Below are 15,251 nucleotides of genomic sequence, written 5' to 3' on the forward strand. Positions count from 1 at the left end.
TCTCATCCACGCCCCTACCTTTATTTTTAAGGTATGTGACCAACAGATGCATATCTGTATTCCCAGTCATGTGAAATCCATAGATTCGGGCCTAATGAATTTATTTCAACTGACTGATTTCCTTTGAACTGTAACTCTGTCATTCATTTTCACGTGTTTGCCAAAGAGATCTTAGTCGTGCATCTAACTGACTCATCTCTCCTTCGATGATAACAAATACTTAATTGAAGAATCCCTATTGTTGACCAATCACCAACGAAGGGGCGTAGACTTAGGCTCCGAACTTCGCTTGCCTCCAGAAAATGTTTCCTGTTCCCGAACAGCGTGGAAAAAACTCACCGAAGTCCAAAACGTCGTCATAATATATGCACAAACTCTACGAACTGTTTCGGCTGGGAAGCATGCGGACGACTTCAAGCGTCGGGGGCACAATGCTGTTTTCCTCGAAGAGGACGAAGAAGTGGTTTAGCTCGCCGGGAGCGAGGCGCTGGCTTTTCCCGTTGTAATCCGTATGGAGTCCCTGCCACATAGCCTACGTCTTGTATCTGAGGCGTTGATTTGCGACTCCACCTTGTCCATGTATTGTCGTTTTTCCTCTTTGATTGCAGGAGGTCGCAACTGGTCTGTTTGTAGGCTACACGTCCATTTCCCAGTCACCTTTCCATGATTAAATGCAGTGGTTCACGCTTTCAGTTTTGCACTAATGCTGCTATCTATCCAGGTCATACAGTCTCTTGAAATGTGTCTTTCGTTTAATTAGGCAAGGAGTTCAAGGATGGCTTTGTTTTGCAATCCAAACTACTCTGTGTGAAATAAATAGCCTTAGAATGAATCGTGCAAAACACTGAAATAGCAGTAGACCTAGATTTATGCACTGTTAAAATAGAATTTCCCATATATGTAGGCTGCGCATGAAGCACTGATGCCGCCTATATGGCGTCTGAACTCCCGGTGTTCCTAACAAGTAAATAAAGCGCAACTCTTAAAATGGATTTGTGGTGGAGCGCAGGGAGAGCCTGCATTTGCGTGCGCATTAGTTGTGACGTCGAGCAAACGAATCACAAGACTGGAGGACCCGTATTGAGCTGTGTTTCGGGTGTATTTGTGTGTGACTGTGGAAACATGTCGGCAAGGATGGTGCACACCGGAGGACCTGTGTCAATGAAATCCACCAAAACTTAAAGAACCAGTGCAAATTCACCCTATAAAGAATTGGACAAACTCCGGCGACCAGTTTTACGATTGTGTTATCGGTCTACTGACTCGTGCGTTTTATTCAGTGGCAGAATTATCCAAAGCGAATGGTGGAAGAATAGTCTCCAAAAGTAGACACGGGACGTCGAAAGTGGAGTGGAGAGAAGGTCTCGGCAGGTAGAGACGGACGCTCGCTCTTGGAATGTTATCCGTACTCTCCTATGGCAGACTGGTCGCGAGGGCTGTCCTTGGCGGACTCTCTCAAACTGATGGTCGGGACTACAGCCTGGTCACAGCTAGCTGCGGGTTTGGGAAAGACTTTCGTAAGGGGATCTTGAAGAAAGGGATGTGTTACGGGGATGACGCTTGTTTCATTGCCCGGCATAGGTCCGCTGACGTCTTGGGTAAGTCTTTTAATATTCCGTTCATCTGTTTGGTAAAGACACCGTTGAAGTAGCCTAGCAGTCGTGGATTTTAACAAAAGACACCCTTAAATATGCTCGGTTTTTGGGGGATAATAGCATTTTTCAGATTTGACCTTCATGTAGCCTAGCACATGTCACCCACAGTCATGTCACGAAAACAAAGGGGGTATTCCCTTTCCTGACTGAACCCCTGTTTTAAGTTGGCCCCCTGTTTTACAATACTTCTACGGTACAGCTGTGGTTTGTAGGACTATACGCGACCGAGAAATATTGCGGCGCCTGGAGTTGCCAAACATGTATACTTTGTTGGGGGGGAAAAATGTATACTTTGTTGAGTAATTGTAACGACCTTTCACCTAGAAGTCTGGAAAAGCCCCCCCCCCAGTGCTACTAGTGGCGATAATGTGAACATGTAGGCTACACAAAGTAGTACTATGTATACACCATCTATTTTATCAGCGTGACAAAATGTGGCTGTCGCACGTTGAATTGAGCAATAAATTGTAACGTTTGCTACTAATTGTTCGGATATTCAACGCACATAACAATTGGATCGTTGCGCAGGCGTTTCTCGAAATGTATTATGCTATTATGACAATTTCAGGAGAAGTGAATATATCTTAATATTCATTAGCTATCAGTTGTTGTGGATTTTCCAAGTATTTCACGAACGCTTAGGGTAAACTGTCCTGTGCTTTTTAAAGGTCAGAACGGTTGAGCATGGAGGCAGCCATGTTGCCAGGACAATTTCACGTTTCGTGCTCCATTCACAACCAAGTGGGAAGGTGGTAATCACCAGTTGGATGCATTCACGTGCTTTGAACTCGCAGAGAACGCCGATTGCCTAATGGCCAACAAGCTGTGTCAACCATAAACTAAAAGTACAGCTATCATGCTCCCACTGGGCACAGACGTCAATTCAACGTCTGTTCCACGTTGGTTCAACATAACTTGATTTAAATGACGAAGAAACGTTGTTTCAACCAGTGTGTGGCCAGTGGATTTGGAAACAAATTAGTGTTAAAAAACCATATTAATAGAGATTTTTATAAATAATGTTTTGTTGCATTTAACTGCCGAAAAGGCTGTTATCAAGGTCATTAGTAGGTGAGATCAGCACGTGGGAGGGGTCAGAGCTCAGGGATGATAGTTTCCCACTTGTAATTACCAGTTGGAGGGGCATTCAAGTGGATTGTCCCAGTCGTACATGGGTAAATACCACCTTCCCATTTGGTTATGAACACAGCTTCATAGATGCACGGGGAAGTGCATTTGTCCTTACATCAACCACCATGTGTTGTCATTTTACCAATTCATTCATTGGAACAAAAGGGGTTATTTGAAACCCATTGAAATTACTAAATTAAATCAGGAGAATGCAATGCATTTGCACAATAGTAGCAATGGACAAATACCAACCAACACTTCATTTGAGAAGATTAGGCATATGCTTCTGGGTGTTGAGCCTTTTGTTACTTGCAGAAAAACACATGCCACGTGGTTGAGCTGGGGGGGGGGGGGGGGGGGGGGTCTGTTTAGAATGAGCAGAGTGAATGATACAACTATCTATCAGGTGGAACAAATAACTGACAGTTTTCTGGATTAAATTGATATCGCTAACACTCTTATTGTACATCATTGAATAGAGTTGGGGTTAGGCTAGTTTGTCTTAGCTTGGTTTAAAGATGCACAAATCACTCATTTCCAAGCCATTTCCTGGTTGCTAAAATTGTAATAGTTCGCCTAGTTTCAGTTTGTGACGAAACATGTATAGTTTAGAGAATCATTGTACCCATATAAAAACCGCTGTAAAATATATATATTTCACAAAACCAAACATGTTGTATTTTCAGCTGTTTAAAGCTGTTGTACAAAAACAAAAATAAAAGAGAGAACAGATCTACCGCTTCTTAGACCTTGCTTTCAATGAGAATGACAAATGTATAACTCACATTTCTATGTGAATTGTCGGGTCAATCAAAAAGTTACATGTTGCCCTGTTTTGATAAGATGTAGGCCTAACCAATCTTTTCTCAAAAAAATTCCATCATTGAGCAAATTTCAGGACTGCTGAGCGCGAACTTGAATGTTGTGAAAATCCTGTGCAATTTACGATGTGTTTCCTGTGAACACTGAGGCTGTACCCGCTTTAATTTACTGTTTTAAGTGCCCAAGTAGGCTACTGTGGCTATTTGATCATAATGTAGGCCTACCAGAGTGGCCAACCAAAAAATAAAAACAATGGACAAAATGCATCGCTTAACATGGAAATAGCTGTTCTACCATTCAGCCTATAGTAGCAGCCAATGTGTGGTGTTCAATGTAGGTCTACATTCCATGAGACTTTAGAAAGAAATATGCAGGGCTTGACATTGACCTGTTTATCCACTTGTCCTTCAGACAAGGAGGTGACTGAATATTTTGTTGTTTGTTGCAAGAAACCACTTCACAAAATAATATTCATTATTATTCTCATACCATTATTACAGAGAATCACACAAATTATGTTACCCTCTGCCTATTGGCTACTTAGTTTATTCAAGCCTGTCTCAAAATACAACACTGCCCCTTTAAGACATAAAAAAAAAGCTATTTTCCTAACTTGCTTTTCAAAGATGGCGAGAAATGTACACGTTTTGTACTGTTGTAGGAAGAAAGTACTCCCCTATTGCTGAGTACAAATTAGTTATAACTGGGCTAATAGCTCCCTAACTAGCAAAGAATATGAACAAATGTGCACGTGTCTACATGCAGCTCTCGCGTTGATCTCAAAACAAGAGCATCATAATCGTGATGCTCATGCTGTAAAACAATCCAGTTCAAGGTGAATGGCACACACCCATATATGGCAATGGTCTGTTTGCATATAGGCCTACTGCAGCTCTGATTGGTTATGGCGCAACGGTCCGTGTAGAGTACGGGCCTGAGCTGTGCCTGTCAATGCAATAGAATCCTACTCCAATGAGCTCTGCTTACAACAAAATCTCTGAAGTGGCTAATATTGCTTTGATTCGATCACCATTCCCACAGTAAAGGGAAACGTTGATAGTGTTAACTAACGGGGGAAACTCTAGAAAGTTCAATCATGTGCTTTTTTGCATGGGCTGATATTTCTTCCATGTTGCAGTCCCGCGCGCAGCTTACACGGAACCCAAACCGTCTGCACGCGTGCGCCATCGTGCATATATTTATTTTGTCCCCCCACACCAAACGTGATCACGACACGCAGGTTAAAATATCAAAACAAACTCTGAACCAATTATATTAACTTGGGGACAAGTCTAAAAGCATTAAACATGTATGGCAATTTAGCTAGCTAGCTTGCACTTGCTAGCTAATTTGTCCTATTTAGCTAGCTTGCTGTTGCTAGCTAATTTGTCCTGGGATATAAACATTGAGTTGTTATTTTACCTGAAATGCACAAGGTCCTCTACTCCGACAATTAATCCACACATAAAACGGTCAACCGAATCGTTTCTAGTCATCTCTCCTCCTTCCAGGCTTTTTCTTCTCTTGACTTTATAATGCGATTGGCAACTTTCATAAATTAGGTGCTTTACCGCCACTGACCTCGTTCGTCTTTCAGTCACCCACGTGGGTATAACCAATGAGGAGATGGCATGTGGGTACCTGCTTCTATAAACTAATGAGGAGATGGGAGAGGCGGGACTTACACCGCGATCTGCGTCAGAAATAGAAATGACTTCTATTTTAGCCCTTGGCAACGCAGACGCTCGTTGGCGCACGCGCAGTATGGGTGCAATAATTGAATAACAGATTTCTAAATTTATTTTGCAACGTTCGCGCACACGACGCGAGCGGTGTGGTCAGCCTGTTAGAGGGAACATTGGGCCTAACTGCATCATGTAAAGGCAGTGAATGAGATGCCTTTCAAAAACGTGCTCGATTTGACTCATTCGTCACAGGATCAGTCATTGCAACCGGTCATGCCGAACTAAAATGAAATGGTTGGATGTCTAGTGTAGGCTACGGCCTGCCTGCCTCTACCAACCTGAAACATTACTGCAACAGAGCTGTTCAGTATGCTCATTATGTCTATTTTGTGATAACATTGTTGGGAGTTTTTGCGTAGTGATGGATAGCTCTAGTCTGCTCGTGTTTAGGGAAATACAGGTGTGCTCATATTCAGGTCTACTGATTACTCATGACGGGCCACATCAGGCCAGGGGCTGTGCTGTTTTTCTCTGTGGTTAATTAACTGGTTATGAAGACAGGAGACTGGGTCAAACACCCACAGAGAATGCTGGCTCTGGGCTTATGTATATAGTGTCACACTTGGGTGCTATAGGGTCGTACCACCTCATAAAGCACACGAAAGAGGATTTTGACACCCACCAATTTAGATTGTTCTGAAATCGTTTTTGTACTTAGTAACAGATACGATTAGCATTCCTGAAACCTTATTTTGTGGAAATATAATTTTATCCCTGAGAAATGAAAGGGAAACTTCACCACTACACACTTTGGGGGTCGGGGGGGGGGGGGGGTTCCAGTCTCCCTACATAATGAGTGAGAGGTGTTTCAGACATAATTATGCACGACAGTGGTATTTATTTTATTTTTTTTGCGCCGGGGAGTTCGTTCAATAACGTCATTGGATGATTGACCCTGCTGTCTGATCAAAAACTTAATGGTGCCATGATTTGTAGGGAATTATTGTGGCCTTTGTGTTTCGTCGATTGCACGATCACATTAGTATAGAGTAGATATGGTTGTCCTTGTTCAATAGAGCCATTGGACTTGACTCAACGATATTCCTACAGTGCTTTCGGAAAGTATTCAGATCCCTTGACTTTACAGCCTTATATAAAACATTTTCTCCTCAGTCTACACACAATACCCCATAATGGCAAAGCCAAAACAGGATTGTAGACATTTTTGCAAATGTATTATTTACATAAGTATTCAGACTCTTTGCTATGAGACTCAAAATTGAGCTCAGGTGCATCCTGTTTCCATTGATCATCCTTAGATGTTTCTACAACTTGATTAGAGTCCATCTGTGGTAAATTGATTGGACATAATTTGGAAAGGCACACACCTTTCTATACAAGGTCCCGCAGTTGACAGTGCATGTCAGAGCAAAAACCAAGCCATGAGGTCGAAGGAATTGTCCGTAAAGCTCAGAGAAAGGACTCTGTCGAGGCACAGATCTGGGGAAAGGTACAAAAAGATGTCTGCAGCATTGAAGGTCTTCAAGAACACAGTGGTCTCCATCATTCTTAAATAGAAGAAGTTTAGAACCACAAAGACTCTTCCTAGAGCTGGCTGCCCGGCTAAACTGAGCAATCTGGGGAGAAGGACCTTGGTCAGGGAGGTGACCAATAAACCGATGATCACTCTGACAGAGCTCCAGAGTTCCTCTGTGGAGACTGGAGAACCTTCCAGGACAACCATCTCCCCAGCACTCCACCAATCAGGCCTTTATGGTAGAGTGGCTAGACGGAAGCCACTCCTCAGTAAAAGCACATGACAGCCCGCTTGGAGTTTGCCAAAAGGACTCTCAGACCATGAGAAACAAGATTCTCTGGAATGATGAAACCAAGATTGAACACTTTGGCCTGAATGCCATGCGTCCCTTCTGGAGGAAACTTGTCACCATCCCTACGGTGGTCACTGCTAGGGCTGTGGTGGTCATGAGATTATGACAGCCGGTGATTGTCATTCAAATAACTGCTGGTCTATCTGTAATTTACCATTAATTAACAAACACTTTAAGCATCTCCGGCTTCCATGCATATCCTACAAGACACTGCTGAGAACCTTTGGAACATCTACATTTAAAAAAAAGTCTAATACATCCTGTTTTATATAGTCTACACCATCAAAATAAATCAATTTATTTTAGGCAGGTCTAAAGAAATTGTAGCCTATTTCCGAAGACCAGGAGAGCATATTCTGAGTTGTCCTTATGTTAGGCTCTGATCTGGCTATGCCATATCGCTGTGGGCTACACTAGTTCATTTAGCAGGCAAGATTTGCATATAATTCTTGTGGCATTTATTTTAAATGATTGTATACTAAAAACAATACGATTGAACATAGCTGAATAAAATGGAAAGGATATTTTTCCCAAAACAATTTGAGTGCGCACACAGATATTCTGTGATGAGCATTTAACCTGTTGGGGATAGGGGGTAGTATTTGCACGGCCGGATAAAAAAATGTACCCGATTTTAATCTGGTTACTACTCCTGCCCAGTAACTAGAATATGCATATAATTAGTAGATTTGCATAGAAAACACCCTAAAGTTTCTAAAACGGTTTGAATGGTGTCTGTGAGTATAACAGAACTCATATGGCAGTCAAAATCCTGAGACAAATCCTAACAGGAAGTGGAAATCTGATGTGTGGAATTACTTCAAGCCTTTGCCATTGAAACACACAGGGACTTATTAATCATTTAGCACTTCCTAAGGCTTCCACTAGATGTCAACAGTCTTTACAAAGTGGTTTGAGTCTTCTATGATAGAAACTGACCCAAAGAGAGGCTTGGGAAGTTGGTCACAGGGGGAGGGCCATTACTACTATGACGCGGGTGCCCATGGGAACCCTTTTGTTCCGAAACGTTTAGTAAGACAATGCAATCGTCCGCCTTGATTATTATTGAAGCTCTGGTTGAAAAGGGCCCTAAAGTTTTATGTTATACAACGTTTGACATGTTTGAACGAACGTAAATATATATTTTTTGCACATTCGTGACGACAAGTCCCGCGCGGTTCAGTACATTATGAGTAGCCTTCGGGACGCGCTAACAAGAAGGAACTATTGGGACATAAATTATTAACTTTTTCGAACAAAACTGCATTTGTTGTGGACCTGGGATTTCTGGAAGTGCCTTCTGATGAAGATAATCAAAGGTAAAGGGAATATTTACAATGGTATATTTGATTTTAGATGGTTCCAAGATGGCGCTAACATGTATCGCCTAGCCTATTTTTCTGAGCATACCACGTCGTTTATTGCAAAGTGTGATTTCCCAGTAAAGTTATTTTTAAATCTGGCAATGCGGTTGCATTCACGAGATGTTAATCTATAATTCTTTGAATGACAATATTACATTTTAACTTCTCTGGGCTAGGTGGGACGAAATCGTCCCACCTACGCAACAGCCAGTGTAATCCCGTGGCGCGATTTTCAAATACCTTAGAAATGCTATTACTTCAATTTCTCAAACATATGACTATTTTACACCATTTTAAAGACAAGACTCTCGTTAATCTAACCACACTGTCCGATTTCAAAAAGGCTTTACAACGAAAGCAAAACATTAGATTATGTCAGCAGAGTACCCAGCCAGAAATAATCACACACCCATTTTTCAAGCTAGCATAAAATGTCACAAAAACCCAGAAGACAGCTAAATGCAGCACTAACCTTTGATCTTCATCAGATGACACACCTAGGACATTGTTATACAATACATGCATGTTTTGTTCAATCAAGTTCATATTTATATCAAAAAACAGCTTTTTACATTAGCTTGTGACGTTCAGAACTAGCATACCCCCTGCAAACTTCCGGGGAATTTACTAACAATTTACTAAATTACTCACGATAAACGTTCACAAAAAGCATAATTATTTTAAGAATTATAGATACAGAACTCCTCTATGCACTCGATATGTCCGATTTTAAAATAGCTTTTTGGTGAAAGCACATTTTGCAATATTCTAAGTACATAGCCCTGCCATCACGGGCTAGCTATTTAGACACCAGGCAAGTTTAGCCTTCACCAAAATCAGATTTACTATAACAAAAATGTTCTTACCTTTGTTGTCTTCGTCAGAATGCACTCCCAGGACTTCTACTTCAATCACAAATGTTGGTTTGGTCCCAAATAATCCATCGTTATATCCGAATAGCGGCATTTTGTTCGTGCGTCCCAGACACTATCCGAAATGGTAAATAAGGGTCGTGCGCATGGCGCAATTCGTGACAAAAAAAATCTAAATATTCCATTACCGTACTTCGAAGCATGTCAACCGCTGTTTAAAATCCATTTTTATGCAATTTTTCTCGTAAAAAAGCGATAATATTCCGACCGGGAATCTGCGTTTAGGTAAAAAGACGAAAGAAAATAAAGCATGGGGTCGACTCGTGCACGCGCCTAAGCCCATTGTCCTCTGATCGGCCACTTGCCAAAAGCGCTAATGTGTTGCAGCCTGGGGCTGGAATTACATCATTCAGCTTTTTCCCGCCTTCTGGGAGCCGTAGGAAGTGTCACGTAACAGCAGAGATCCTAAGTTTTGGATAGAGATGATCAAGGAGGGCAAGAAATGGTCAGACAGGCCACTTCCTGTAAGGAATCTTCTCAGGTTTTTGCCTGCCATATGAGTTCTGTTATACTCACAGACACCATTCAAACAGTTTTAGAAACTTTAGGGTGTTTTCTATCCAAAGCCAATAATTATATGCATATTCTAGTTACTGGGCAGGAGTAGTAACCAGATTAAATCGGGTACGTTTTTTTATCCGGCCGTGCAAATACTGCCCCCTATCCCCAACAGGTTAACTGTTCATAGGAGACTGCGTGAATCAGGCCTTCATGGTCGAATTGCTGCAAAGAAATCATTACTAAAGGACACCAATAATAAGAAGAGACTTGCTTGGGCCAAGAAACATGAGCTATGGACATTAGACTGGTGGAAATCTGTCCTTTTGGTTTGATGAGTCCATATTTTTGGTTCCAAACACCGTGTCTTTGTGAGACGCAGAGTGGGTGAACGGATGATCTCCGCATGTGTGGTTCCCACCGTGAAGCATGGAGATGTGATAGTGTGGGGGTGCTTTTCTGTGTACACTCAGGGATTTTATGTAGAATTCAAGGCACACATAACCAGGAATGCTACCACAGCTTTCTGCAGCGATACGCCATCCCATCTGGTTTGCGCTATCATTTATTTTTTAACAGGACAATAACCCAAAACACACCTCCAGGCTGTGTAAGGGCTATTTGACCAAGAAGGAGAGTGGTGGCCTCCACAATCACCTGACCTCAACCCAATGGAGATGGTTGAGTTGGACCGCAGAGTGAAGTGCTCAGCATATGTGGGAACTCCTTCAAGACTGTTGAAAAGCATTCCTCATGAAGCTGGTGAGCAGAATGCCAAGAGTGTGCAAAGCTTTCAATGCAAAGGGTGGCTACTTTGAAGAATCTGAAATATATTTTGATTTGAGTAACACTTATGGTTACTACATGATTCCATGTGTTTTATTTAATAGATTTGATGTTTTCACTATTTACACACAATACCCCATAATGACATTTACACCCAATACCAAATAATGACGCTGCACATCTATTTTCAAGTCTCTCCAGAGATGTTTGATCAGGTTCAAGTCCGAGCTCTTGCAGGGCCACTCAAGGACATTCCAAGAGACTTGTCCCGAAGCCACTCCTGCTTTGTCTCGGCTGTGTGCTTAAGGGTTCTTGTCCTGTTGGAAGGTGAACCTTCACCCCAGAGGTCCTGAGCACTCTGGAGCTCTCTGTACTTTGCTTCTTTATCTTTACCTCGATCCTGACTAGACTCCTAGTCCCTGCCGCTGAAAAACATCCCCCCAGCATGACGCTGCCACCACCGAGCTTCACCGTAGGGATGGTGCCAGGTTTCCTCAACATGTAACGCTTGGCATTCAGGCCAAAGAGTTCAGTCTTGGTTTCATCAGACCAGAGCATCTTGTTTTTCATGGTCTGAGATTTCTCGGTTTGGCCGGGTGGCCAGCTCTAGGAAGTCTTGGTGGTTCCAAACTTATTCCATTTTAAGAATGATGGAGGCCACTGTGTTCTTGGGGACCCTCAATGCTGCAGAAATGTTTTGGTACCCTTCCCCAGTTCTGTGCCTCGACACAATCCTGTCTCGGAGCTCTACGGACAATTCCTTCGACCTTGTGGCTTGGTTTCTGCTCCGACATGCACTGTCAACTGTGTGCCTTCCCAAATCATGTCCAATCAATTTAATTTACCACAGGTGGACTCCAAGTTGTAGAAACATCTCTCATTTTGAATCCTGTTTTAGTTTTGTCATTATGGGGTATTGTGTGTAGATTTATGGGGGAAATGTTTTATTTATTCAATTTTAGAATAAGGCTGTAACGTAACTGTGGAAAAAGTCAAGGGGTCTGAATATTTCCCAAATGCACTGTATGAAAAGTTGAGAAATAAATATACTAGGCTTAGCCTACAGAAAGCTCAATGGATCCTATTTTTAATAGAGGCCATCAACTGTTTTCTCATGCAAGCAATTGCATATCCTATAGAAATGTTGCACCACAGGAACACATTTTATTCTATGCATCAACCAGCGATGAGGAACTGGCTCTCGCTGCGCAATTGATTATCCTACTTCGCTCACACTCAGAATGCCAGGGCTCTCATGAAGTGTTTGCTTTGATTTTCGACTTGATTTGCATTCATTTCAGAGTGATTAGAGGGACAATAGAGCGCAGAGTACTGGCCATTAGCAACTGGCTGTTAGCAAGTTTGGTATTCTACTAATGACCATCAGAGCACAGTTTTGGAGAAGCTTAGTTACCGTGACTCAACGGTCACATGGAATTTGACTGTGTTCATGATTCCTGACTGCAAGTGTAGCGGTAATACGGTCACCGTAACAGCCCTAGTCACTGCAGACCAAGAAGGCAAATGACAAACACGTTGTTTTGCTTTGGGTAGTTAGCTAGCAATATAATCTCTCTTTTTACACAAGGCAGTGTTGTTCAGTACAGTATAAGTTTGATTAATGGGACTTGCTAGTGCCACTACTAGCCAAGATGAGCTAGCTAGCTTTGTTTACTATACCCAAAATGTACTGTAGCCTAACGTTATAGCTAACATTAGCTAGCTTGCCTCAGTGCATTTCACTAGGAGCAAAACTGAAGAAATGCTTTGACGAAGAGTAAATGCATGACTTTGGCTTTCTCATATTAGTCTTAGTAACTACCTTTGTGTTGTAGTTAGCTAGCGTGTGTCTGGAGGTGTGTAATATTAAGCATCATGCTGCTACAGTAGGAATACAGACGCTACACAATGATTGCCCATGATCTAATAGCGTTTTTGTCATCCTCTAACAGACAATACTGCTTTGTGGCCTACAGATTATTTTTGAGTTTGTTCTACTTGGGGAGAACTGTGTTGTTGGTGCCATTTGAACAAATTATCCCTCACACGATGGACAGTATGCTGGATACTATTAGGTTCTAATTTTTCAGAGTAAATAACTCACGGACACTAGAGAAGCTTAACCAAGTTTAATTCTTCCCAAAGGGTCGTTACAGCTGTAATTCAGACAAAAACATGTTCTTATCATCACAAGTATATACAGTTGAAGTCGGAAGTTTACATACATTTAGGTTGGAGGCATTAAAACTCGTTTTTCAACCACTCCACAAATTTCTTTTTAACAAACTATAGTTTTGGCAAGTCGGTTAGGACCTCTACTTTGTGCATGACACAAGTAATTTTTCCAACAATTGTTTACAGATTATTTCACTTATAATTCACTATATCACAAATCCAGTGGGTCAGAAGTGTACATACACTAAGTTGACTGTGCCTTTAAACAGCTTGGAAAATTTCAGAAAATGATGTCATGGCTTTAGAAGCTTATGATAGGCTAATTGACATAATTTGAGTCAATTGGAGGTGTACCTGTGGATGTATTTCAAGGCCTACCTTCAAACTCAGTGCCTCTTTGCTTGACGTCAATTTTTTTTTTTTAGACCTCCACAAGTCTGGTTCATCCTTGGGAGCAATTTCCAAATGCCTGAAGGTACCACGTTCATCTGTACAAACAATAGTACGCAAGTATAAACACCATGGGACCACGCAGTCATCATACCACTCAAGAAGGAGACTCGTTCTGTCTCCTAGAGATGAACATACTTTGGTTCGAAAAGTGCAAATCAATCCCAGAACAACGGCAAAGGACCTTGTGAAGATGCTGGAGGACACCGGTACAAAAGTATCTATATCCACAGTAAAATGAGTCCTATATCGACATAAGGAAGAAGCCACTGCTCCAAAACTGCCATAAAAAAGCCAGACTATGGTTTGCAACTGCACATGGGGACAAAGATCGTACTTTTTGGATAAATTAAACAAAAATGGAACTGTTTGGCCATAATGATCATCGTTATGTTTGGAGGAAAAAGGGGGAGCCGAAGAACATCATCCCAACCGTGAAGTACAGGGGTGGCAGCATCATGTTGTGGGGGGTGCTATGCTGCAGGAGGGACTGGTGCACTTCACAAAATAGATGGCATCATGAGGAAGGACAATTATGTGGATATATTGAAGCAACATCTTAAGACATCAGTCAGGAAATTAAAGCTTGGTCGCAAATGGGTCTTCCAAATGGACAATGACCCCAATCATACTTCCAAGGTATGGCAAGGTGGCATAAGGACAACAAAGTCAAGGTATTGGAGTGGCCATCACAAAGCCCTGACCTCAATCCTATAGAAATTCGTGGGCAGAACTGAAAAAGGCGTGTGGAGCAAGGAGGTTCTACAAACCTGACTCAGTTACACCAGCTCTGTCAGAAGGAATGGGACAAAATTCACCCAACTTATTGTGAGAAGCTTGTGGAAGGCTACCTGAAACGTGTGACCCAAGTTAACCTGTTATGGCTAGGGGGCAGTATTTTCACGGCTGGATAAAAAACGTACCCGATTTAATCTGATTATTACTCCTGCCCAGAAACTAGAATATGCATATAATTATTAGCTTTGGATAGAAAACACTCCAAAGTTTCTAAAACTGTTTGAATGGTGTCTGTGAGTATAACAGAACTCAAATGGCAGGTCAAAACCTGAGAGATTCCTTTACAGGAAGTGGCCTGTCTGACCATTTATTGTCTTTCTTTGACATCTCATTCCAAAACTTAGGATCTCTGCGGTAACGTGACACTTCCCACGGCTCCAATAGGCTCTCAGAGCCCGGGAAAAACCTGAATGTCGTCATTCCAGCCCCAGGCTGAAACACATTATCGCCTTTCTCAAGTGGCCGATCAAGGGACAGTGGGCTTAGGCGCGTGCACTGGCCGCCCCCGTCTTTGTGTTTTTTCCTCTGTTTACCGAAAAGGAGATTCCCGGTTGGAATATTATCGCTTTTTTACGAGATAAATTGCATAAAAATTGATTTTAAACAGCGGTTGACATGCTTCGAAGTACGGTAATGGAATATTTAGAATTTTTTTGTCACGAAATGCGCCATGCGCGCAACCCTGATTTACCATTTCGGATAGTTTCTGGAACGCACGAACAAAACGCCGCTATTCGGATATAACGATGGATTATTTTGGACCAAACCAACATTTGTTATTGAAGTAGCAGTCCTGGGAGTGCATTCTGACGAAGACAACAAAGGTAAGAACATTTTTGTTATAGTAAATCTGATTTTGGTGAAGGCTAAACTTGCCAGGTGTCTAAATAGCTAGCCCGTGATGGCTGGGCTATGTACTTAGAATATTGCAAAATGTGCTTTCACCAAAAAGCTATTTTAAAATCGGACATATCGAGTGCATAGAGTTCTGTATCTATAATTCTTAAAATAATTTATGCTTTTTGTGAACGTTTATCGTGAGTAATTTAGTAAATTGTTAGTAAAT

General features: G+C 41.9%; 1 protein-coding gene across 1 annotated transcript in view; it reads left to right on the forward strand.

The window, feature by feature from the left end:
- Positions 1–376: 376 nt before the first annotated feature.
- Positions 377–15,251, forward strand: part of LOC106564772 (protein phosphatase PTC7 homolog) — a 31,906-nt gene continuing 17,031 nt past the window's right edge. The window contains exon 1 of the mRNA XM_014131133.3: positions 377–1,598. Coding sequence (XP_013986608.1) covers positions 1,397–1,598 — 202 coding nt within the window. The 5' untranslated portion in view covers positions 377–1,396. The remainder of the gene's footprint in view (positions 1,599–15,251) is intronic.

Source organism: Salmo salar, chromosome 01, assembly GCF_965601325.2.
Source record: "Salmo salar chromosome 01, fSalSal1, whole genome shotgun sequence".
NCBI classification, from domain to species: Eukaryota; Metazoa; Chordata; class Actinopteri; order Salmoniformes; family Salmonidae; genus Salmo; species Salmo salar.